Source organism: Martes martes, assembly GCF_963455335.1.
Source record: "Martes martes genome assembly, chromosome: 10".
Classification (NCBI taxonomy): Eukaryota; Metazoa; Chordata; class Mammalia; order Carnivora; family Mustelidae; genus Martes; species Martes martes.
Window position 1 is genome coordinate 51,427,463 of NC_137898.1, and position 27,429 is coordinate 51,454,891.

The window sequence follows — 27,429 nt, forward strand, 5'->3', positions numbered from 1 at the left end:
TTTGTTATTCTTTTTCAGTGTTATTTTGGCTATTTGGGGTCTTTTCTGGTTCCATACAAATTTTAGGATTGTTTGTGAAAAATGGTGGTATTATTTAATCACAATTGCATTGAATATATAGATTGCTTTGGGTAGCATAGACATTTTACCAATATTTGTCCTTCCAATCCATGAGCATGAAGTATTTTTCCATTTCTTCATGTCTTCAATGTCTTTCACAAGTATTTTATAGTTTTCAGCATACAGATTTTTTACCTCTTCAGTTAGGTTTATTCCTAGGTATTTTATGGTTTTTGGTATAATTGTAAATGGGATTGATCCCTTGATTTCTCTTTTCACTGCTTCATTATTGGTTTATAAAAATTCCACAGTTTCTTTTTTTCTTTTTTTTTTTTAATGGCTATTTGAGAGAGAGAGAGAACGAGAGAGAGACCATCAAAGGGGGTACAGTCAGAGGAAGAAGCAGACGCCCTGCTGAACAGGGAGCCCAACATGGGACTTGATCCCGGGACTCCGGGATCATGGCCTAAGCCAAAGGCAGTTGCTTAACCAACTGAGCCACCCAGATGCCCGATTCCAGTTTCTGTACGTTGACTTTATATCCTGTGACTTTGCTGAATTCATGTATCAGTTCTAGCAAATTTTTGGTGGAATCTTTTGGGTTTTCTACATAGAATATCATGTCATCTGCAAAGAGTGAAAGTTTGAGTTCTTTGTAAATGCTATTGATAGCTGCATGGTGTAGTAAAATATGATGGATTGTCCTTCCCTCCTCAAATTTTCCTTTCTCTGGAGTTGTCTTGTATTGCAGTTTGGGGTGTCCAGAAAGTAAACTCCGAGATGGAGCTTCGTGTATCGGATATTTATTAGGGGGTACCCTTAGGCTCAACACCTGTGTATAGAGAGGAAGAAGACAGGGATGGGGATTTGGGAGAAAGAAGCCAGGCTGCTATGTAGGCATGAGCACAGCCTTGACTGATGCCATAGGCACTCTGGAGCTAGAGTGGTCCTTCAGAATGACCCCCTTGGAGTTTCTCTGTTTAGTTTCCTTGAGTTAATTACTATTTAACCCTGAACCCTTGGCTGGTTGTCAAAAATCTCCTCTTAATGCATTATTTTTTACCAGACATTCAGTGCATTCCCATCCTCTTAAAGAAGTCTCTTCTATCCCTGGGCCTGCTTCAGATTGGACTGGTGGCTGCCTGGGGCCCACTGTCATCCTGGGCTCTCTTCTTCTTTTTTTTTTTTTTTTTTAAGATTTTATTTATTTGAGAGAGAGAGAGAGAGAGAGAGAGAGCATGAAACGGGTGAGGGGCAGAGGGAGAAGCTGGCTCCCTGATGAGCAGAGGGCCTGATGTGGGACTTGATCCTGGGACTCCAGGATCATGACCTGAGCCAAAGGCAGTTGCTTAACCAACTGAGCCACCCAGGTGCCCCCTGGGCTCTCTTCTTACCATCACCCTGGCTGTAGGATGTCCCACTGTGTAGAGGTTGTGGTTACTATACTTTCCTGTATTGAATATTCTGTTTTCTTGGGTCCCATGCCTTCCTTTTTCTTTATTCCTTTATTTTAGTGGAACATATTTTCCAGTAACATCCCTAGGAAGTAATGGGCTGTACATTTTTCGAGACCTTACATATATGAAAATGTTGTTAATCTGTTCTTACAGATTCCTAGTTTGGAAAAATATAGACTTCTAGTTTGGAAATACTTTTTCTTAATTTTATATTATTTTTTATTAACATATAGTGTATTATATGTTTCAGGGGTACAGTTCTGTGATTCATCAATCTTACACAATTCTCAATGCTCATACTTTTTCTTAATTTTAAATGCGTTGTTTCATGCCTTCTAGTTTCCAGTGTCACTGCTGAGAAGTCCTAAGCTACTCTGATGTCGGACCCTTTGTATGAGACCTGTGTTTCCTTTCTGGAAGCTTGTGGGATCTTTTTTTGTTTCTGATGATGAAATTTGCCTAAGTATGTGTATTTTCATCCAGTGTAGGCACTTAATAGGCCCTTTCAATAATTTGGAAATTCATGGGCTTCATTTCTGGGGAATTTTCCTAAATTACTCCTTGGATGTTTCCTCCTTCTTTTTCTGTTTTCTCTTCCTGGAATGTCTGTTGCTGAGATGCTGAATGTTCTGTCCCTCATCTTTTTTTTTAAGATAGATTTATTTATTTATTTATTTATTTGACAGACAGAGATCACAAGTAGGCAGAGAGGCAGGCAGAGAGAGGAGGAAGCAGGCTCCCTGCTGAGCAGAGACCCCCCCGATGTGGTACTCGATCCCAGGACCCTGGGATCATGACCTGTGCCGAAGGCAGAGGCTTTAACCCACTGAGCCACCCAGGTGCCCCTGTTCTGTCCCTCATCTTACCACTCACTCATTTTTCTGTCTTTTTGGCTTTGTTTTTATGAAGATTTCCTCAGTTTCATCATGTAGCTCTTTTCTAGCAGGTTTTTAAAATGAAACACAACACACAAACAACATGCAGCAATCACAAGCATGCATTCAGATCAGCGAATTATCACCACTGAAATGGGAGACACTTGCATGACTCCCACCCAGGCCAAGGAATGGAACTCATAACTACCACTCTGTAGCCCTCACACACCCCTGCCCCCACACCCACGAACGATCGCTATCCTAACTTCTAACACCATAGATCAATTTTATTGTTTCCAGTGGTTTTCAAACTGTATATATATATAGATCTCTCTCTCTCTATATATATATATATAAATATATATATATATATATATACACACACATCTATATATGTATGTAGGAGGGGAATTGCTGGTACACACTGCATGTGTCAAACTCCTTTCCAGAGTGGTTCTGTCAGTGTTCACGCCCACCAGCTGGGTGCAAGTACCTTCCTTTCTCTGCATCCTACACTATACTTGTTATTGTCAGTCTTTTTATTTTTAGCCATTCTGGTAGGAGTGCAGTGGTATCTCATTGTGGTTTTAATTTGCATTCCTATGATGACTGATGATATCTAGTACATTTTCATATGTGTATGGGCTACTTAGATATCCTTTCTGATGAAGTGCTCATTCAAGTTTCTTGCTCATTTTTTTTTTAAAGACTTTATTTATTTGACAGAGAGAGAGCACAAGCAGGGGGAGCGATAGGCAGGCAGACAGGGGAAGAGGGAGAAGCAGGTTCTCCACTGAGCAAGGATGCAGGACTCAGTCCCAGGACCCTGGGATCATGACCTGAGCCGCAGGCAGCCGCTTAACCAACCGAGCCACCCAGGTGCCCTTGCTCATTTTTTTTTTAATTGATTTGTCTTTTTCTTACTGACTTTTAATTGTTCTTTATGTATTCTGGATATGACTATTAGTTGTTAATAGATATTGTAATATCTTCTTCCCTTTTGTGGTTTACCTTTACTCTGTTAAGGGTGAATTTTGAGAAATAGAAAAATAGTGAGTTTTGTGTATGTGGTCAGAGCACCTGAATTCTACTCTTATAGCAAATTTCCAGTATAAAATACAGTGTTATTAACTACAGTCATCATGCTGTACATTACACCTCTAGACTTATTCATCCTACTTAACTGTAACCTTCTACTCTTTAACCATGCCCCCATTTCTCCCACTTCCCTGCCTCTGGTAACCCACCAATTTACTCTCTGCTTCCCTGTGTTCAACGTTTTAGATTCTGCATACAAATGAAATTGCAGTATTTTTAGTTCTGTGTCTGGCTTATTTTACTTAGCATGATGTCCTCCAGGTTCATGGGTGTTATCACGAAAGGCAGGATCTCCTTATTTTTTAAGGCTGAATAATATTTTCATTTTATATGTATATACAGAAGATGCAACAGAAGGGGCACCCGGGTGGCTCAGTGGGTTAAAGCCTCTGCCTTCGGCTCAGGTCATGATCTCAGGGTCCTAGGATCGAGCCCCACATTGGGCTCTCTGCTCAGCGGGGAGCCTGCTTCCTCCTTTCTCTCTCTCTGCCTGCCTCTCTGCCTACTTGTGATCTCTATTTGTCAGATAAATAAATAAAATCTAAAAAAAAAAAAAAGAAGAAGAAGATGCAAGAGAAGACAGAGAACAAGATGAAGAAATGGTTGTAGGAGTGGATGAAGAAGAATGAGAAACAGAAAAGAAACCTATAGCTGAAAGAGATGAATTGTAAATTATACCCTCACCACTTGGATCTTGTGTAGAGAGGGAAGGTGAAATTTAAGTCAGTTCTTTTGGGAGAGACTTGTCCTTGTGCCAATGACTATGGCCAAGAAGATAGAATGTGCTAGTTTATATAAACCAGTTAGGACCCACTTCTGGAAATGGAATGGGGGTCCATTTTCCAAAGCATATGGGTTGCATAGGGGAGAGGTAGAGGGATACCTGAATGAATGAAAATCTATGCGTTGTTAGGAGGAGGTAATGGATAAGGGATGCTTGAGAGGCAACAAAAATGCCTACTACATTTTCAAGTGAGCACAATGAGCTTTGACCTTGACTGTGTTTGGAACCCCTGCAGCAGAAACAGGTGTTTCCAGAAGTTGCCCCAGTTCAGTAGGAACTAAATAACTCTTTCTGTGATAGATTTGTTTATTTGGTCATCAGCACTGACTTCCAAGTCCCTGTGGTATCCCTTTGAGCCCTGCTAAAAAAACCAGCATAAACAGCTCTTCTTAGGCCTCCTTGCAGCTAGGGTCCTGAATGTGACTGACCTACATTCTGCTAGTCAGACGTAATTGTGGGAGATTTGAAAAATAGGAGTGAGGCAGAGGCTGTTTTCTATTTGCTTTTGGCCTTGTTTTTGCTCATATAAGTTGGAGAAATAATTCCACAGGTGTTGGAAAGCAGATACTATGATGGTAACTTCCTTATCTTGATTCTTGAGAAGTTAAGTAACTTTCCCAAGGTTACATAGATAAGAAGTGACAGAGTTCAGGCTCAGGTGTCTGAACTCACAGCTATTTGGAGAGCTCTTGAGGCTTGCCCGGGTTGTGCAGAAGTAGCGGCTTCCCTGGCAAATCAGGGCTGGTGTCCTCCGGGAATTCCTGAAGGCTCAGCCTAGAGCATACGCTTCTTGCTCTTCCAAGCATTTTGTAATTTCTCACTTCTCTATATTATATACTTCTGGAGACATTTCAGTATCCTGCATAAAAAGAGAAACACCCTTCTGGGAGCTAAACAGAGCTAGCTTATCTCCAGAAATTCCAGGTTTCCTAATTACAGTCATGCCATGGGTATGGATTAATAACCGGGTTTCTCCCAACAGGCAGGGGCAAGTACCTGTGCTTTGGCACAGCCATAGAACAGCTCAAATAGAGGAGGGACTTAGGAAATAGGCACCAGCCAGGCTTGGCTTGTGTGGGTCCTGCCTCTACCAGGTGCAGAAAGAGGATCTCTCTCACTGTGTGCCCCTCCGTGCCAGAGCCTGTACTCAGCCCATCACAAACAGTCTCATCTGCAACTAACTTTAACCCTGGAAAGCAGGTATGCTTGCCCTCAGTTTACAGATGGGAAAACTGAGACTCTGACCAAGATCTCACAGATAACACAGGACAGGATCAGAGTTAACATTCAGAGCTATTTCCTCACTCGGCTTACACACATTTACATTTAAAAAAATCTTCTCTCTTCTTAATTATAAAAATAATACCTTTTCAGGGCTCCTGGGTGGCTCAGTTGGTTCCAACTTTTGCTTTCAGCTCAGCTTATGATCTCAGGGTTGTGAGATCAAGCCCTGCATGGGGCGCCACACTCAGCAGGGGGGTCTGCTTGAGAGTCTCACTCCCTCTCTCTGGTCCTGCCCTCGACTCTTTCTCTCTCTAATAAATACCTAAATAAATAATCTTCAAAAAAATATAAGTAATACATGTTCGTTGTAGAAACTTTGTCATCATCCTTCTGGTGTCATGGTAGTGAGATGGAAGCAAGGGCTACTTTTTCTACAAATGTATTTATATAACTGCAAAGTCCCTGCTTCTTCTGTCGCATATGCTGCCCAGTTTTGTTTTGTTTTTTAAGATTTTATTTATTTATTTGAGGGAGAGCACGAGCAGAGGGTGAGAGAGAAGCAGACTCCCTGTGGATCCAGGACTCCATCCCAGGACCCTGAGATCATGACCTGAGCAGAAGGCAGACACTTAACTGACTAAGCCACCCAGGCACCCCACTGCCCAGTTTTTGATGTAAGATATATGAACTCTATTTTTTCCTTTTCTTTTTCTCTTTATTTTCCTTTTTTCTTGAACATTGACATGAACAATATTTTAGAAGTAAGAAGTAATTGACAAACTGGCTTGTGTTGACCAATAATAAATGAAAGGGCATTGTTAGTTATCTGCAAGAAAATTGCAGAATGGTTAAACAGATAATTGCAAGGAATCACAGGTCACACCTTAACTTGTTATCTTATTAATAGGCTCTATGAGCTAATTTAAAAGGATAATGGCATCTCTAATATGTAATCTTATATGATGATTTTAAAGACTGACCTCTGCGTGTGTATGTTGATTGTACCATTCTCTTCCCACAGACTTTAGGCAATAGTTAGTAATGTTGCCACAAGAATTAAAAACTTGTTATCTGTTGCCTCTTTTGCCTAAATTGGTCCAGGACAATAATTCACCATAATCAGGTATTAACAATTCTGTGGCACTAGGAGAAATTCACTTATACTTTATGCTGAAGTTGAACTATGAACAAACACTGAAAATTTCCGTGATTTTCAAAAATGGTTAGGATCTAGACATCATTCAATTTTCAGTTACTTTGGTGGTCATGATAATAAAGACCACCTCCACTCTAGTTCTTCTTCTCTTCCTTCTTCTTTATGGCAATATAGTCACATGGCTCAACAATTAAAATGTATAAAGAGATAATCACTGAAAACCTCCCTCCCATTTTCTACCTCCATCTACCCAGTCACCTCCTTAATTTCTTTTATATCTTTCTGGATTCTTTGTGTGTATATAAACAAATACGAATACAGATTGTTTTTCTTCCTTCTTTACACAGAAGGTGACAGAATATCCACTGTTCTGTACTTTGTTTTTCTCATTTCAAAGTAAATCTTGGAGGGGCACCTGGGTGGCTCAATCAGTTAAGCATCCAACTCTTGATTTCAGTTCAAGTCATGATCTCAGGGTTTTGAGATCAAGCCTTGTATTGGGCTCTATCTTGAGTGTGGAGACTGCTGAAGATTCTCTCTCTTCCTCTTCCTCTGCCCCCACCTAGCCCCTTCTGCCTGCTGCTTGCTCTCTCTTTCTCTCTCTCAAAAAATTGTATCTTGGAGATCTTTCCATGTAAAACATATAGAGCTTCCTCATTCCTTTTTGTAGCTGCATAATGTTCTATTTTATGGATGTCATAAAATTTCTATTTCTAGCCACTTACTGATGAACATTTGAGTTGCTTCTAATCTGCTGCTGCTACAAACAGACTGCTGAATGGCTTTGTCCAGATGTCATTTTTTCAGACATGAAAGTCAATCCATATTAAAAATTTTATATATTTAATTTAAATAGATATTTTAAGATTGCTTTCTGTAGAACTTATGTCCTTGTACACTCCTACCACTAATATTTGAATGCCTATTTCCCTAGTCTTGCAAGGAGAGTGTGTTATCAACCTTTGAATTTTTGTTTCATATGTTTAAGTTAAAGATTAATTTATGTTTCTTTTAATGCATATCCTTTGCCTATTTTCTTTTGGGTTACTGGTCACTACTTATTTATATCTAATGGCTTTTTGTACATGAGGGAGATTATTCCTTTGTGATCTGATATGAAAACATTTCTCCAAGTTTTTTATTATTATTATTATTATTATTGTTTTTGACTTGTGTTTTTAAAACATCAGAGTATATTTATGGATGGTTGAATTTAGCACTCCTTTATGGCTTCTGGATTTTGGGTGATAGATTTTTCCTCAGTACAAGATGAAAGGTATTTTCCCATTTTTCTTTTCATATTTTTGAAATTTTTAGAAAAGTTAAGTCTTTTATGCATTTGAAATTAACCCAATGAGACATGAGGAATGGATTTAACTTCATTTTGTCTAAGTGGCTACTCATTTGTCCTAGTACCATTTATTTAGTGATCCATATTTTCAGCTTTATTATATTGTGTCTGTGTATGATTTTGCAAGTGTTTACTGTGCTTTTCTTTATTATTTATAGTAGTTTTGCATTTTATTTTCTTAGATTTTCTAGGTATACAATTATATCACCTGCAACATGCCTCTCTTCCAAATTTCACACCTTTGATTTATTTTGTCTAGTTGATTTGACTAGTATGTCTTGTGGAGTGTTAAATAATAGTCAAGTGATCATCTTTGTCTTGTTTCAGAATCTAATAGAAATCTTTCTAGTGTTTACCGATTGAGTTTGATGTTGGCTTTGGGACTGAGATAGATTTTTCTCACTAGAATTTGTTTCTCTAGAATTTCTCAAGAATGCTTATTTATTTATTTATAGAGGAGAGAGGAGGGGCAGAGGGAGAAGGAGAGACAGAATCTTAAGCAGGGTCCATGCCCAGTGTGGAGCCTAATGACCCCGAGTTCATGACCTGAGCTGAGATCGAGAGTCACACTCTTAACCAATTGAGCCACCCAGGCAACCCAAGAATACATACTTAAAATGCTGTGTAGCATCTATAGAGGTGATCATATCATTTGCTACTTCTAATTTATTTATTATGATTAGTTATGTAAGTGGTATAATTTTTTTTTAAAGATTTTATTTATTTGACAGACAGAGATCTCAAGTAGGCAGAGAGGCAGGCAGAGAGAGAGAGAGAGAGAAAGAGGAGGAAGCAGGCTCCCCACGGAGCAGAGAGCCTGATGTGGACTCAATCCCAGGACCCTGGGATCATGACCTGAGCCGAAGGCAGATGCTTTAATCCACTGAGTCACCCAGGGACCCCTAAATGGTGTAATATTAAACCATATTTGCATTCTGAAATGTATACTACTTAATTATGATGCTTAATTCTAATAGCTAACTTTCGTTTAGGACTTTTTATTGATGGTCATAAGTGATACTGATTTATAGGTTTTTTTTTATGTGGGTATACAGTATTATCAAATTTTGATTATTTTTTAAAAGGTTTTATTTTTATTTTTTATTTTTTATTTTTATTTATTTATTTTTTTTAAGATTTTATTTATTCATTCGACAGAGATCACAAGTAGGCAGAGAGGCAGGCAGAGAGGGAGAGAGGAGCAAGCAGGCTCCCCACCAAGCAGGGAGCCCGATGCGGGGCTCGATCCCAGGACCCTGAGATCATGACCTGAGCCGAAGGCAGAGGCTTTAAACCACTGAGCCACCCAGGCGCCCCAAAAGGTTTTATTTTTAAATAATCTCTGTACCCAATGTGGGACTCAAACTTACAACCCTGAGATCAAGAGTCCCATGATTCACTGACTGTATCAGGTAGGTTCCCTTCAAGTTTTGATATTAATGGTATACTTGCTTCATAGAAAAAACTTGAACTTTTTCCCATGATTCTACAACAATTAAAAACCATTGGAAGGGGTGCCTGGGTGGCTCAGTGGGTTAAAGTCTCTGCATTCGGCTTGGGTCATGATTTCAGGGTCCTGGAATCGAGCCCCGCATCGGGCTGTCTGCTCAGCGGGGAGCCTGCTTCCCCCTCTCTCTCTACCTGCTGCTCTGCCTACTTGTGATTTCTGTCTGTCAAATAAATAAATAAAATCTTAAAAAACAAACAAACAAACCAACAAACCACTGGAATACTCCACTTTTTTTTCTTCTTCTTCTTTTTTAAATGAGCAGCAAAACAAGTTTTGTTGAGTGATAGTAAAGTGATAGTACGAGGCTCCTGAGGAGGGAGGGGACCTGAGGGGGTTGCCCTGGAATAATCTACTTTTTTAAAAAGTTTGTTCGAATTTCGCTTGTGAAATTATCTGGGCCTGCCTCGTTTTTGTTGTTTTTTTTTTTTTTAAGATTTTATTTATTTATTTGGCAGAGAGAGAAATCACAAGTAGACAGAGAGGTAGGCAGAGAGAGAAGAAGGGAAGCAGGCTCCCCGCTGAGCAGAGAGCCCGATGCGGGGCTCGATCCCAGGACCCTGAGATCATGACCTGAGCTGGAGGCAGAGGCTTAATCCACTGAGCCACCCAGGCACCCCAACCTGCCTCATTTTTAAGAGGTAGAGTAATTCTTTGACAACCTTCTTTATTTTTCATTACAAATTGATCTCTATCATTTCTGTCTCTTCTAAGGCCAGTTTCATGTGCATGGCTCTTCTGCTATTTAGAAGTCTTGGATTTTTCTTCTTGAAGTTGCCTTTATAATTACAATTTTCTTTTTCTTTTTTAAAATATTTATTTATTTATTTGAGACAGACAGAGAGAGAGTGCACAAGCAGGGGGAGGAGCAGAGGGAGAAGGACAAGCAGACTCTCCATTGAGCAGAGAGCTCTATGTGGGGTTTGATCAGGACACTGGGATCATGACCTGAGCCAAAGGCAGAGGCTTAACTGACTGAGCCACCCCCTGGACACCCCTAATTATCATTTTCTATGATGTCCTTCACCCTCCATTTCTTTAGATAGTATCTATGACTTGCCTTCATGAGAATAATAAAACTAGCTCATATCCTGATGCAAAGCTCAGACAGGCAGCTGAGATAGTGGCAGCAACAAGAAGAAAGGAAGGTGTGTATATGCGGGGCAGCGTTGAGACCCACGGTGACTGGCCCACCCCCAGAGCCTGTTCCTGTGGTGTCAGCACAAATATTAACTCTGACCCAAGCACCAGAACAGAAATTGCCCACCCTCAGGCAGCAAACTTTGTCAGTAAATTATTACAAAATCAAAGCAAGTGTATACATCCTGCAGTCAAGCATAACAGGGAATTATTAGAATTTTTTGAAGAGTTTAGAATCTCTGGTTTTTAAAACTGCTACAACACTGGGAAACAAGTATCCGCAGGCTAAGAAATAGAAACCAAATACAAAAATTTTTCCATGAGGTGGAAAGGAATAATTCTTTCTTTCTTTTCTTTTCTTTCTTTTTTTCTTTCTTTGAGAGAGAGCACAAGCAGAGGGGTGAGGGAGAGGGAGAGGCAGACTCCCCACTGATCAGGGAGCCTGACGAGGGGCTCAATCCCAGGACCCAGGACCCAGGACCAGGATCATGACCCGAGCCAAAGGCAGATGCTTAACCAACTGAGCCACCCAGGGACCCCAAGAATACTATTTTCATATGAAGCTTCAGATTAACCAATTATTAACAAGGAAGACAATTTTAAAATTAATTTTTCCTTATTAAAGATATGATGAATACATAAATAGGTGTTTTGAATTACATATAAATCATGAAGCCTCTTTTAGTTTCTTATATGACCTCCACAAATTACAGGAAATGTCAAAGGAAACATTGACATACCATTGTATAAATTTACATTTAAATTAAAGTCAGACTCACCCCAAGGTGATTTGTATGAAGAGTTAAATTTTTTTAGAAAAATTGTTCCACAAAAATCGTAAGCTCTAAAATTTACATTTTAAAATAATTGATCAAAACCGTATCCCAGTATGTTATAGCCTGTACATATTCTCAGTAGACCCAATAACAGTTGGATCAAGCAGAAGGATCCTTCTCAAAATTACAGATTATCAAAATTCACTTGTGACCTTTCATTTGCCGAAAATGAATGATGTCCTCTTAATTATATTGACTGAAAATGAAGATCCTAAAAGTATAAATTTGATGACCTCATACATGAATTTCTAGTAAAATGAGGCAAAAAAAATCTTATGATCAAGATAGCACATTAATAAAGTATTTTTATTTATTGCACTGTATAAAATTAGGTCCCTAAAAAGTTCTTTTTTGCAGTTTGTAAGCTCTTGTTATTTATGTATTGATATTACCCCTACTATGTTTTACAAGTATAAAATATTTTTGAAAGGGAGCACCTCCGGGTTGTGAGTTTTGAGTCCCACCTTGGGTGCAGAGATTACTTAAAAAGATGAAATCTTAAAAAAATACATTTTCAAAAGAAAAAACTATTTTTAGCACCTTTAATGGAACTTTCCCCTTGTTTTTTGAATAAGGGGCCTTGCATTTTAATTTTGTGCTAAGCCCTGTAAATTATGTAACTGGTCCTGCTCATGTGGTTCCCTATGGAGGAAAAGTAGACAGGGAAGCACCAAAGGTTTTTTTAAAAAAGATTGTATTTTTTGAGACAGAGAGAGCATGAGCACACTTATGCATATGCGCACACGCACACCATGAGCAGGGGGAGGGGCAGAGAGAGAGAGGGAGAGGGAGAAGCAGACTCCATGCTGAGCAGAGAGCCCAATGGGGAGCTCAAGGGGACACTGAGGTCATGATCTGAGCAAAAGGCAGGCGCTTAACCGACTGAGCCACCCTGTCGTCCCACCGAAAGTTTTTAAACAGAAATTGTCATATTTATATTTTGGAAGAGGTCTTAAGGATGGACTTTTAGATCTTTGAGGGCAGGATTTGCCTCTAAATTCAGGTTTATCTTCCATAATGCCTAACACTGCCTGGCACATGTGGGCTGTACAGAGCAGTGGTTAAGAAGGCAGATCTGATGCCAGACATCTTGGTATTGAGTCCTGGTCTGCCACTTTTAGCATTACTTAACCTTCACTTCAGATTCTACATCTGTAAAATAAAGATAATGGTAATATCCACTTCACAGAGTATCTATGAGGATTAAATGAACTAATGCACATGAAGTACTTACAATAGTGTCTGACATTTAGTATTCACTCAGATGTTAAGTATTATCATTTTAAAGTAAATATTTGTTGGAAGGATTTTTGACCCTCCTAAAGCAGAAGAGAACGTTGATGCAGTTTTTAGAACCGTTGAAAAAATAAATGGAGTCCTGGCATTTATACCAAGATAGCATCAGCTTTGTGAATAAAGCAATTATTTATTTCTTAGGCTTCTGAGAGGATTCAGTTCTACCCAACTATCATTCTCCCATCTCACGGAGAGGATCACCTGCTACCCAGCCAAAATTTCCTTATGGAGGCTTATATGGAACTATTTTGGGGCTGTAAGTAAAAAACCCAGTCAAAAAACCTCAGTGAGCCACCACTTCACATCCCTGATGATGGCTATCATTTAAACAAAACAAAACAAAGTAAATTTTGACAGGGATGTGGAGAAATTGGAACTCTTACACATTGATTGTAGGAATGAAAAATGGTGTAGCTGATATGGTAAACAGTATTAAAGTTATTCAAAAAATTAAAAATGGGGGACACCTGGGTGGCTCAGTCGTTAAGCATCTGCCTTCAGCTCAGGTCATGATCCCAGGGTCCTGGGATTGAGTCCTGCATTGGGCTCCGTGCTCAGCAGGAAGCCTGCTTCTCCCTCTCGCACTACCCCTGCTTGTGTTCCCTCTCTCACTGAGTCTCTCTGTCAAATAATAAATAGAATCTTAAAAAAAATTAAATGTGGACTTACTGGATGATCCAGCAATTCCACTTGTGGATGTGTACTCAGAAGAATTGAAAGCAGAGACATAACAGCGGTTTGTACACCCATATTCACAATCATATTATTCACAATAGCTAAAAGGTGGAAGCAACCCAAGTGTCCACTGATGGGGGAATAAACAAAATGTGGTCTACACACACAGTGGAATATTCTTCAGACTTTAAAAAGAGAAGAAATTCTGACACATGCTACAGTATAGACGAGCCTTGAAGACTTTACACTGGGTGAAACCAGCCAGCCACCATACTGCATGGTTCCATTCATATGAGGTGCTTGGAGTAGTCAGAATCCTAGAAACAGAAAGTGGGATTGTAGTTGCCAGGAGCAGGGGTGGGTGGGGTAGGGGAATGGGCAGTTTCTGTTTAATGGTATAAAGTTTCAGTTTTGCAGAACGAAAAAAGATCTGGACGTGGATGGTGGTGATGTACCAACGTACATCACCAGTACGAAATGATGTAAATGTACTCAAGGTGGCTAAATTGTGCACTTAAAAATTGTTGAAGTGGTAAATTTTATGTTGTGTATATTTTGCCACAATTTAAAGACAAACAGTAGCGCCTGGGTGGCTCGGTCGGTTAAGCGTCTGTCTTCCACTCAAGTTGTGATCTTGGGGTCTTGGGATTGAGCCACATTGGGCTCCCTGCTCAGCAGGAAGAGTGTGTCTCCCTCTGCCCCCCACCTCCCCCGCCACTTGTGCTCTCTCATACTTTCTCTCTTTTCTCTCTCAAAATGGATAAATAAAATCTAATAAAAATAAAAACAAACCCAGTGCAAACAATAAGAAAGTGCACTGGCACATATAACCAGAGACCCTGAGGAAGGGAGTGCCTCAGCACTGGTTTCAGTGTTTCTCTTAGTTTACCCTCCTCAGGTTGGTACCAAGATGGCTGCCACAGTTTCTCACCACAACCACATCACAGGAAGAAAAAAGAACACTTGCACACCAGCCTTTCAAGCAAAGGGACTGAGATTCACTCTGATTAAAACATATGGTTATCCCTGAACCCATGACTATTCTAAGGGGAATAAAATGAAAGATATGTATTTTTAAAGATTTTATGTATTTATTTGAGAGAGAGTGAGTAGGAGGGAGAGGGAGAGAGAATCTGAGGCAAACTCCACGCCGAGCACAGAGCCAGGCATGGGGCTCAATCCCAAGACCACAAGATCATAACCTGAGCTGAAACCAAGAGTTGGACGCTCAACCAACTGAGCCACCCAGGTGCCCTAGAATGAAAGATATTATTTCAAGCCAACTCCAGAGCTTGAAGTTGAGGTTGGGGCATCTTCCCTCCTAGGAACATGGTGTGCCTTGGGAAGGGATGAATATATGTTAGGAAGAAAAAAGGAGCAGATGAGGATGAATAAGCAACTAGAAAAATTTACTGCCTCATATCCAGCTCAGACATATTGAAAAAGTTTTTCAGGAGATGTGAAAACCATCCATGAAAGAGAAATTAATGTGTGGACAAGAGCAGATTAGTTTCCTTCCAGCCTTAGTTCTCAGGACCTGCTAACCTGCTGACTCCAGAACTTTCATCCATACCTCATTGCTTTTGCGGGAACATCTCAGCAAACACCTTTTTCTTTGAGGTGTTGTATATTTAGAATCAAGATATAACATTTCATTCATTTAAATATTTACGAAGACCCACTTCATGTCTTTTAGGCGAAGAGAAGAGTGTGGGTAAAAGAAAGCGTGTATGAGGGAAAAATGATAAACCTCTGGTATAAGCAGTTTGATGTCTCTGGAGCGTAGCCTGTGAGGGTGTGATAGGAGAGAAGCTGGAAAAGTAGAATGGGGTCAGATCATAAAAGTCTTTCGCTGGGCAGTTCTTGTTTCAGCTTAGTTATTGAAGTGAAACACACACAATAAAGTCCATTAAGCTTAAGCCAACATCTCAGTGAATTTTTACATATGTATACACATCCCTATAATCACCACTCAGATCAAGATCTAAAACATGTGTAGCATTCCGGAAGGTTCCTTCACACCATTCCTAGTCAGTCCCCACCCCCAGGGGAATAGTGTTCTGGTCTCAATTGCTATTAATTAGTTCTGTCTGTTCTTAGCCTTCACAGAAGTGGACTTACACAATTTGTACTCTTTTGTATCTGGCTTCTTTTATTCGTTATAATGATCATGAGATGTCTCTGTGTTGTTAAACTTATGAGACTTTGTTCCTTTTCTTGCCCCATAGTATTCCATTGAATAAAAATACAGCAACTTTTTTATGCGTTTTCTAGTTGGCAGCCATTTGGGTTATTTCCAGTTTTCTGCTAGTGTGACTAAAGCTCTTATGAACATTCTTGTACATGTCTTTTAGTGAACATATGTACTCATTCCTCTTGGGTATATACCTAGAAGTGGGCAGGCACATTTTTGTTTTAGTAGGTACTTCTCAACAGTTCTCCTGAGTGGTTATATGAAGGAGTTTTGACTTTGGCCTGAGGAACACTGGGAGCGGTATGTTGAAATTTACATTTTAGTCCGGTAGCCACTTGTGAAAGATGCACTGAAGGCAGGTGAGGTTCGAGACAGGGATACCAGTAAAGAACCACAGACGAGGAGAAATAGACCAGGTGAGGGATGATGAGGCCCTGAGCTCTGGAAGCTTGCACGGAGGGAGAGGTTGGCTTTGAGAGATGATAAGAAGGTAGAGTTGACATGATTGTTTGGATGTAGTGGAGACATTGGAGTCCAGGATGACTGCCAGGTCTCTGACTTGGTGTTGGCAGAATGGTGGTGCCCTTTCCGGAGAGACGGAGCACTTGGGAAGGAGCAGGTTTGAAGGAGAAGATGAGCTCTGTTTTGAACATCTTGAATCTGAGGGACCTGTGCAAGATCAAGGTGGAGGTATCTAGTAGGCAATTGGATACATAGAACTGAAGCTATGGAGAGAGATCCAAGCTGGAGATTTCTGTTATGGAAGCAAGGGAATGAATGAAACATCAGGGATGGGATGTAGAAGGAGGCTCCCATGAAGGTGATTGAGAAGACATTTCCTGAGAGGTAGGAGGAAACCAGAAGCTTGCCTGCTGTGATGAAAATCCAGGCGAGGGAAAGTTTCCAAAAAGAGTTTCTAAAGGCTGCTGAGGAGTCAGAAGAGATGGCCATTGAAAGGTGTCTAGTGAATGCAGAGTTTAGCCTAGCTGCCCATAGGGCGGAGGCACCCTGGTCTTCTGCCTCCACAGTTTCTCTGGTGCCAGAAGCCCACATCAGTGTGGTGGGGCTGATGGGGCTCTCTTCCCCCTCAGGTCTTGTTCACTGGCCTCTCAGCCTGAGGGAAAGGAGAGGCAGAAGGAGAAGCACATTCAGCCTCCGTCCAGGGACAGGGGCTGTGGCCTCTCAGAGAAGTTTGTGGGGACCTCAGCTGGACAATAGAGGGCAGACGGCAGCTAGTGCAGGGCCCACTGAGTCCCTCTTGACATTGGAACACCAAAAACATTGACATTAGAACACAAACTTCTCCTGGAGCCTTTCTCCTCTGGAAATTTCCAGTTGTAAACCATACTGACTTTAATCTGAAGTGTCAGAAAGGTTGCCCAGGAGTCTGGGAGCCAACTAGCTGAAAGCACATTTGTATGGAAGTCGGGGCAAACAAAATAGAATTCAGAACATTTTTTGAGATTTACGCCAGTGGTGAACTTTTCCGGGAAACGTGACAAAAACTGACCCTCTTAGGCAAAAAAGCACTGGGTCTTATCATAATTAATTTGTATTCTTACTGAAACATAAACTTGGGGCAATAGTGAAGGGAAAGAACAGCACATGTCTTATTTCTTTACCAGGCACAGGGGCTGGAGGAGGCTCCCGTAGAGTTTAATGGGCAGCTTTATGTATTTATATGCTTTGACTGGAGCTAAAGAGGTCTGTGCCACACAATGGGCAGTTTCTAGTTGGATTTTAAAAGAAAATAACTTTGATCATTTCAAAAGCAATGAAGCCTGATGCAGCGCAGAGAAAAGAAAGCGGTAATTTATGGCTACCATTAAGGACACAAAGACAAAGGCGGAGGGAACGTTTCACTAAGTGAAGATTTACAAATGTGTAAAAACCATCCTTATGACCAGAAATAGCTGAGTGTCTCTCTCGGAACCAAACAAAAGGGGATAGGAGGGAGGGGCAAAAGACAGAAAAAGGGATGCAACCTGCCTGCCTTCACTGGGGGATGAAAAGGTCAAAAGAAAAACAACCACAGAAAAGTTATTTTCTCAGATTCTCCATCAGGCAGCCGCACTAGCAATGAAGGCCCAAAGAAGCATTCTTCGCATAGACCCATAGGCATGGGAAAGACAGGGGCAGCAGATGCGGGGGGGGGGGGGGGGGGAGGTGGGGGTGTGCTACAAAGCAGGGTGCTCTGGGAAGGGGATGGACCCTAGGAAGACACCTTCTTGTGCATGAGCTAGGTGGGTGTTTTTTGTGTTGTTTGTTTTTTTCTGATTACCAAAGGAGTGTGTGTGTATGTGTGTGTGTGTGTGTATTCACTATTCATATACATTCATTATTAAATTTTCTCCTGTAAATATATACACACATACATACAAACAGACATGTATATGCATGCATGTATATATATGTATGCATAGGAGAAAATGTAATAAAGAGACGCTCTGATTAAAACCCCTCAGTATGGTGTTCAACAACAGCATCTCAGAATCGTTGCTACATTTGTTCCTGGAGTGATGCTGAGTGTAGTGGGCTCATGGCAAGAGGACGTGTGGGACGTTCCTGTATGCATGTGTTCCCTTGTAAGGACTGTCTTGCTTGGAGAGCTGGCTGCCAGGAGCTGCCTGTATTTGCAGCTGGCCAGACCTGATGCTTATGAGTTCAGGTGGTCATAGACACCATGTGTGACCCAGGCAAAACTGGTGCTGTCTCCTGTCCCTGCTGGCTCACCTTTGACAGCTAGCCCCCTTTCTCTCCACCTTTAAGGCTGCCCTATAGATATATTTAACTAGTGTTAAGTGAGATGAACAATTTCTGCTGTGATTCTAGGCCCAGCGGTGTACCAGAGAGGAACAGTCTAAGCACGCTGCAGGGCCATGGGACCAGTGGGCCCCTGCTTGGGGCTGGGGCTCACAAAAGGCCTGGCTTGGGCAGCATGGAAAAGGGTGCAGCGTGCAGGTGAAGGTGAGCAGCAAGCTGGGGTTGTCCTCTCCTCTGAGGTTCCTGAAGGTCAGAAGTATGTGGAATTGCTCACTCCAACCACATTACCCTTCTCAAGTGGAGAGTGGGAAAGCCCGACAGGTGGCTTTAGGGTTGGGGGACTGTAAGATTCTGAGCTACACAGGACACTTTCTGGGAGCCTCCTGTGGGAATAGACAGAGTGCTATCTGTCCCACAAGAGGGACTGGGTCAAGTTGTAGGACACTGCAAACAGGCAGAGCACGAGGCTCTGAAGGCTGGAGGGGGGTGGGGGGGGGCGGGAGCCCGCGGTTTGGTGAGGGGGCTTGGGGCCTGCGCTGGGGCCACGGCCTGCCTGGCCAGGCTGACAGCCGCCCTCGGGCCACCGCGGCCGCGCCCCCTCCGCCCAGCGCCCGGAGGGGGAAGGGAGGGGGCCCGGGAGGGGCGGCACTGCCCCCGCGCCTCCCGCCCTGGCCCGGGGAGGACCGTGTGAAAATGAGGCCCGGGGCTCGGGGGCCGGGCGGGGCCGGGCCGGGGGTGTCAGAGCACAACGGGCAGGGCGCCCGCACACACCTCCCCGAGCCGCCGCCACGCTCGCCGCCTCTGCCCGCAGCCGCAGCGCCGTTCATGGGGGGCTTGGGCCGCGGCTGTCCCGGGACCGTCCGGGCGCTGCTGCTGCCGCTGCTGCTGCCGCTGCTGCTGACCACCGCCATCCCGCCCGGCCGGGGCCTCTCCCCGGGGCCGCCAGAAGGTGAGTGCCCGCACCTCCGGGGCCTCGGCACGCACCTGGCAGGCGCGGGCGGGGCCGGCGCCGGGACGGGGTCCTGGGTCCCCCGGTGGGATCGCGCGGGGCGGGCCGGGGTGGGCTTCGCTGCGGGAGCTCCGCGTGGCCCCCGCTCCCTTGGGGCCTCACCCGGTGGCCCGGCCAAGGCACCACGACCGCTTGGGCTAGAGGCCCAGGGCCTGAGTGTCGCGGCCCGGCCCCGGACCCCGGGCCCATGACAGTTCTCGCCCCAGTCCCGCTGCCGGGTGTTCCCGGAGAGCGCCTGCTGGGCCGTCTCTCGCCCACTGAGAAGGATGGAGGGCATCCAACTCTCGGGGTCCAGCTCCTCATTTGTGTAGATGGGGAAACTGAAGGTCCCGGCCACGGTACCTCGGTGAAGTCCTGGCAGCTTTGCTCCTTCTTTCTTCTGGAGCCAGGAAGTTCTGTAGGCTTCAGGGTCGGCTCTGGTTTTCTCTCTGAGAAACGGGCACGGGTTGAGGATCCTGTTATATCCTGAGCCTTAAGCCGGAACAAGCCTGGGTTTCCACCCGCGGTCGGAGGTAAGTCCTCTGGACGTGCTGCGCTAACTGGACTTGCAGTATTTTCAAAACTTTTGTTTTTTAGTTAACATCCTGGAGTGGTGTCAACCCAGGAAATACTTCAGCCAAGGCCGGTTTCCAGGTTGAGAGGGTGGGCAGCAGTTGATGGGGTGTGGAAACCATTCCCACTTTGCGCCATCTGAGAGCTCAGGATGGTGAGCTCAGAGCCCAGGGCCAGCTTTCCCCGCGTACCCCCACCCCTGAGAAAGCTGACACTGCTTGTTCTCAGGTTTTGTTTTTTTTGTTCCAGTTTGTTTTGTTTTTGCCAACCTGGTCTTTTCCTTCAACAGGCATTTATTAGTGCCTAATCATGTGCCAGGCACTGTGCTTGGCATCAAAGATGCAGTCTGTAATCAGGACACCATTTAGAGGGGAGGACCGGCAGGAAAGCAGTGACAATCCTGTGTGATATGTGCTATGAAAGGAGATAAATATGACAGCATGTTGTGGGGGACACCACCTACACTGGGGGATCATGATAGGCTTCCTGGAGAAGGTAGATTGGAGCTGAGTCTTGCAGACGAATAGAAAGGGTGTGTGGGGAAGTAGTCTGGTGAGAGGGAACAGGCTGTGCCTGGGAACAGGAGGCTGGAAGTGGAATGGTTCATCCCAGGGTTTCCTGAGGAGTTTAGCGGGTGAGGAGTGAGGTGGGACGGGCTGGCAGGAGGTGAAGCTAGAGAACAGCCTAGACCAGATCAGGAAGGGCTTGGGGCACCGTACCAGGAGCTTGCTGTGCTCTTTTGCAGACGTGGACGAGTGTGCCCAAGGGCTGGATGACTGCCACACCAATGCCCTCTGTCAGAACACACTCACCTCCTACAAGTGCTCCTGCAAGCCTGGCTACCAGGGAGAGGGCAGGCAGTGTGAGGGTAAGCAACTTGGGGACCCATGGTAAGTGGGCCAGCAGGTGAAGGCCCCCACCCCCTCAGTTCTTGTGGTGGCCACTCATGGTGGTAAAAGTGCTCCTCCACTGCCCCCCAGGTCATACCCCCACCTTCTGAAGTACGTTTCAGACCTTTAGAGCACTAGGAATACCAGGTCTTCCCTAGAGCTGATCATATAGTTCCCCTCACCCCCCCCCCCCAGAAAGTAGTAAATTTCTTTTTGTTAACATGTAATGTATTATTTGCCCCAGGGGTACAGGTCTGTGAATCATCAGGCTTACACATTTCATAGCATCACCATAGCACATACCCTCCCCAATAGATCATACAGTTTTATGTGGTTCCAAAATGCCCTTTCGTCTAGCTTGTGAAAAGGAAAAGAGGTGCTTTAGCATTTTTGGTCCTACTCAGTTTGGGGGCAGAAAGTCAACAGCCCTATGGATCAGGACAGCCACTTCTGCCCCTGCCTGGGGCAGTTTACACCCTTGCCCTGAGTTTGAGGGTGGGAGTCCTGCCTTCCCCAGCTGACTCTGGAGGCTCCATTTTGCTCATGGCTTTGGGCTGTTTGGTGTTGTGACCTCCCAAGCTTTAGAGTTATACCAAGGGCCTGCCTCATTTGGAGCTGCATGCTCGTACCTGAAAGGTGTGCAAAGGGGTATTTTAAACCCTTAGAGTTCTAGATCTTTGAGCCAAAAGTCTGGACTCTGCCACCTTGTGTTCTGGGCCAGTGTCAGGAACTCTGGAATTCAGAACTATCCAGACACTGGGCACTCATTGGAGGAAGTTATTCTTGGGAATCGAATCATGGCATGTTGGAGCTGGCAGGGCTCTTCTCTTTCAGGGAGCTCTGAGCCATTCCCATCCCTCAGATGCGAGACACTGAGACCCCTGGGGAATTGGGAAAGGGACTTGTGGCCATAACCACAGAGCTAATCTGCAGGTTGAAGAAAGTAAGATGTCTACCCTAGCTCTGTCCCTGGACCTATATCTCTTATATTCACTCAGCATCCTGGTGTCCTTCATTGGTGGGTGAGAAATCCCAATATTTATATTTTTCTTTGTGCATGAGAAGCAAAACTTGCTTCTCCTATCAGAGGAGGCATGCTCGAAGTCACATTTACAGCAAATGAGGTTGGTAGCCCATCCTTAGAGCCCTTGCGTTTCTCTAAGATCACGTCCTCCCAGAGACAGGCAGCCATCTCTCTTTCTCTGTCTTACATCATGGGAAGCCAAAAGGCTACCTCTCTCTGAAACATCTCTCCGCCAATTCCTCTCTACCATATCCTCACTGTATTAAATATTACACTTACAGTACTGGAATTCACACATGTTCTTACCCTGTTTGGGGGGGAAAATGTTTACTTTTTCATTGGTGTTCTAGTCACTGAATATTCTCTGGGAGTGGGGGGGGGTGCAGAAACTGCCATGGGTTCTTTGAGATAGAGTACATATTTAGCAAATGATGTGGAATGACAAGTAGAAAGAATTTCCTTATTCTTAACTGTTGAGCTCAACATATAACACATGAAATTGAATCACTGACAGTTTATCATTGGAAAGTCTACTATTGAGTTTAAAATAATGATTGACTGGAGTTGTTGCTTTTATGTATTTAAATTGGCTTTAAAATAATAATAATATATATTGTTATTATAAAAAGTCAAACAATACAGAAAATATATGAAATAGTAAATTAAAGACCCTCGTATTCCTTTATCCACAGGTAATCACTGTTAACAAGGGGTATATATTCTTTGTAATGTTATTTAAAACTAAAACACCAGAGGGATATGATCTTTTACATACTTGTAATACTTTTGAATACCTACAAAGCTAGTGAGTAAGGATGTCCCTGTTTAGTTCAGATTTCTTGGCACAAGCGTTGGGAAGCAGAAACTTTCTTCCAAGAAAGAAAAGGTGAGAAAATAAAGATTGCAAGAGTTCGAAGATGTAGGTTTTTTTGTTTTTTGTTTTAAAGATTTTATTTATTTATTTGAGAGAGAGGCAATGAGAGAGAGCATGAGCGAGGAGAAGGTCAGAGGGAGAAGCAGACTCCCCATGGAGCTGGGAGCCTGATGCGGGACTCGATCCCAGGACTCCAGGATCATGACCTGAGCCGAAGGCAGTCGTCCAACCAACTGAGCCACCCAGGCGTCCCGAAGATGTAGGTTTTTAAAGATGTAACTCTTTTATGTGTGTTCCATGGCTCACTCCTTTAAACCTTTTGGGTCCAACCCTGGTATCATTTCTGTTGTGTTTATTGTCAGCTTCACTGCTGCTGTTTAAGTATAAGGATAGGAAGTGGGTTTGCCCAGAGTGGCCAGAATTTTATCCTCCGTAGTTTTTTCTGCCAAAATGTTGGAGGAATGAAAATATGGACCCTGAATAAGTATTTTAAAAATACTATAATTCCAAAGTGGCTTTGAAGAAATGAAGTTTTATTCTAAATGATCTTCGTTTATATCCCAGACTTTGGAGATGGGACATTTCGGCGGTCAGTGTTCATTGTGTCGTTCTTACTTCTCAGTCTAGGGAACTGAATCAAATTTAACAAGGATGAATCTAAACTTGGTCTTTGTATTGAGGAGCTGTTTAAAAAAAAATTTTTTTTAATTTTGGAATGGTTTTAAATTTCATGAAAGTTGCAAAAATAGTGCAGAATTCACACACGACTTAAGCTTATCTTACCCTGGTGTTAACAACTTATATAACCATAGTACAATATCAAAACCAGGAAATTAACATTGGCTCAATACTGCTAACTAAGCTATAGACCTCAGTCAGATTTCACCAGTTTTTTTCTTAATGTTCCACCCCCAGACCATTTCAGTTCGGAGTCCCACATTACATTTAGTTGTTGTGTCTCCTTTGTCTCCTCCAATCCTGACAGTTCTTGTCTTTTCCTAGTTTTTCCGTGACTTCGACACTTGGGATGAGTGAGGCTCAGTTCTTTTGTTTACCTTGCTTTTTCATGATAAGAATTGATACAGTAGGAATTGACCCCATAAGAGAATGTCCCATGTTTTCTCACAATAAAATAAGGATTATGCATTGCAATAACACAAAAAGTAAAGCTTTTGGCAAGGCTGCTGCAAAAGTGCTATTGTGTGCTTTTTAGCGTATCCTATGGGGAGAGGGTATTTGGGGGAAGAGGCATATGATGTTACTATGTCCCATTACTGGTGATATTTAACCTTGATCCCCTGATTAAGATGGTACATCCTGGGTTTCTCCACTGCAATGTTACAATTTTTTTCATTTTGCAGTGAACACACATCTTAGGGCAGATACTTTTAGTCTGTGTTAATATCCTGTTTCAAATCTTTGCCCACTGATTTTAGCATCCAACTGTGGATCTTGCCTGAAACAGTTATTACTGTGATGTAATAACTGGTAATTTTGTATTTCCCTCATCCCTTATACATCTGTTAATTGAGATTCTTCTGTAAGGAAGGTCTTTTGCTTCTCCCCTGTTTATACATTGATTTATGTATTTATGCCCAGATGGACTCATGGGTATTTAATTATATGTATAATAATTTATTTGGGACCTAAATTATTCCAGCTTTACCCATTGGGCACTCCTTCACATTGTTTCCTATGTCCTTTTGACATGCTCTCATCCTTTTTTGAGAAATTCCTGGTTTTCTGGTACCATAAGATACCATAGACTCATCTCGTGTTTTCCCTTCCCCGACCCTGGAACTAAGCACTTCTCCAACGAGCCCTGGTTTCTTTGATTGGAAAACGGTGTACAGAAGCCAAGATTGGTATTCTCATTGTTACTGGGATGTCATTGCTCCTAGGCTCTCCCAGTACACAGACCTAAGAAATCTATGTACGTATCCTAACCCATACGTATACATTTATCTATAGTTATTCCTTATATATATCCATTTGCATCTATATTAAAAACAATGGCTTACACTGATGCTTTGGATTCCAAAGCAATGCTACAAAATCTACCCAATCTCCCTCTTTGCTTTTTCATAACTTCTTTCTCCAACAGTAAAAAAGATGACTCTCATTATCTGCAATACAGTTAGTTACCTGTTTGTTCAATCCAAGTATACACATAAATAATTTACAAAACTACTATTCCATAGCCTTGCAAATAAAACAGATTTATTAGTTAGAGTACAGTATCTGTATACAGCTCTTTTTATTTTTAGCCTTACAACATTCAGTCAAGATGTTTTTCAAAGTTACTTGGCTAGTACTTTTCTTCTACATATCCTTCAGTATGGTTGTTATTCATTTGTTATATAGCTAAGTTCATTTGTTTCTCTTTGTACCCTGTTTTTATCTGTTCCCCTCCCCCCACCTCTGTATACTGGTTGATTGTATGTATGTACATAAGTACTAGGTATGTCCTTATGTATGTATGTATGTATTCATGAGTATATCACTATGGTTCTGAGATTCAGAACTATACAAAATGACATACACAGAGAAGTATTACTCCCTCTCCCCATTCCTATTCCCCTGTATCTCCTTCTTCCTTTTCAACCTCTTCCTACACACCATGGATCACCAGTCTCTCTAGTTTCTAGAAGATAAACCAGGTTTATCTTCCCTGCTTCCTAGATTTCTTTTGCAAATAAATGTGTATTTTCTTTTCTTTTCTTTCTTTCTTTCTTTTTTTTGGGAGGGAGAGAATGAGAGAGAGAGAGAGAGAGAGAGAGAGAGAATAAGTATGAGTGAGTGGGGGAGGGCAGAGGGAGAGGGAGAGAGAGAATCTTAAGTAGGCTCCACGATCTGTGTGGAGCCTGACATGGGACTTCATCTCACGACCCTGAGATCGTGACCTGAGTTGAAATCAAGAGTCAGATGCTTCAATGAATCTTGGAACACTAAAAAATTATATTAAATTAAATTTAAAAAAAAGAGTCAGATGCTTAACTGATTGAGCCACTCAGGTGCCCTGATAAATGTGTATTTTCTTTTGAACTACTTTAGTGAATTCTAATTTATATACCATAAAATCCACCAATTCAAAGTAAGTATACAAATAATTGATTTTGAGTAAATTAGCTGAGTTGTGCAACTATCACATAATTCAATTTTCAAACATTTTCTTCTTCTCAATAAGATCCCTTATTCCCAGCCCTGTTCTGGACAACCTCTAGTCTACTTCCTGCCTCTACACATTTGCCTTCCTGGATATTTCATATAAATAGAATCATACAATATGTGGTCTTTTGCTTTTGGCTTCCTTCACCTACCATGTTTTTGAGACACATCCATGTTGTAGCCTGTACTGGCATTTTATTCCTTTTTATTGTTGCCTAATAGTCTATTGAATGGGTATACCATATTTTGTTTATCCATTCACCAGTTGGTGGATATGTAGGTTGTTTCCACTTTTGGGCTATCATAAATAATGTTGCTATGAACATTTACCTGCAAGTCTTTGTGTGGACATAATTTTTCATTTCTCTGGAATATATACCTAGAATTATATAGAAATTTCTAGATTGCATGGGAAACTTATGTTTAGCCTTTTAAGAAACTGCTACACTGGGGCACCTGGGTGGCTCAGTGGTTTAAGCTGCTGCCTTCGGCTCGGGTCATGATCTCGGGCTCCTGGGATCGAGTCCCACATCGGGCTCTCTGCTTGGCAGGGAGCCTGCTTCCCTCTCTCACTCTCTCTGCCTGCCTCTCTGCCTACTTGTGATCTCTCTCTCTCTGTCAAATAAATAAATAAAATCTTTAAAAAAAAAAAAAAAGAAACTGCTACACTGTTTCCAAAGTGTCTGTGCCATCTTACTTTACCATCAGCAATGTATGAGGGTTCCCATTTCTCCACATCCTTTTCAACATTTGTTATTGTCTTTTTATCAACTGTTCTAGTGAGTGTGAAATGGTATTTCATTGTGGTTTTAATTTGAATTCCCATAATAATTAATGATGTTGACGTCTTTTCATATGCTTATTACCCATTCCTATATCATCTTTGGTGAAATGTCTATTCAAATCCTTTGCCCATTGTGATATTGGGTTGTTTGTCTTATTGTTATGAGAGTTCTTTGTAAATCCTTTATGAGGTATGTGATTTGCAAATATTTTCCACCAATCTGTGGCTTGTCTTCATTTTATTTATTTATTGTGTGTGTGTGTGTGTGTGTGTGTGTGTGTTTTAAGATTTAATTTATTTGTCAGAGAAACAGAGAAAGAGAGCATGCACAAGTGGGGTGTGGGCAGCAGGCAGAGGGAGAAGCAGGCTCTCTGCTGAGCTGAGCAGGGAGCTGGATGTGGGACTCAAACCCAGGACCCTGGGATCATGGCCTGAGCCAAAGGCAGATGCTTAACCTACTGAGCCACCCAGGCATTCCTTAAAAGTTTAAAAGTTTTAAATTTTTATAAACTGTGGTTCATTAATTTTAAAATTTATGAATTGTATGTATGGTGTTGTAGCTAAGAAATCTTTACCTAATTCAAGGTCTCGGATTTTCCTCATAAAAGCTTTATGTTTTATCTTAGAGGTTTTATAGTTTTATCTCTTACATTTAGGAGCCTGATCCATTTTGAGTTGATTTTTGTGTAGGTGTGAGTTAATAGTCTAAATT

The 27,429-nt window shown here is 42.3% G+C and overlaps 1 protein-coding gene across 2 annotated transcripts in view; it reads left to right on the forward strand.

The window, feature by feature from the left end:
• Positions 1–19,092: 19,092 nt before the first annotated feature.
• The window catches only part of SCUBE2 (signal peptide, CUB domain and EGF like domain containing 2), a 68,356-nt gene continuing 60,019 nt past the window's right edge, over positions 19,093–27,429 (forward strand). Inside the window, exons 1-2 of one of the 2 annotated variants that reach the window (XM_080815478.1) lie at positions 19,093–19,365; positions 20,723–20,845. In XM_080815478.1, the coding sequence (XP_080671604.1) occupies positions 19,110–19,365; positions 20,723–20,845 (379 nt within the window). In that variant the 5' untranslated portion in view covers positions 19,093–19,109. The remainder of the gene's footprint in view (positions 19,366–20,722; positions 20,846–27,429) is intronic. The other variant, XM_080815479.1, reaches the window with a different exon arrangement.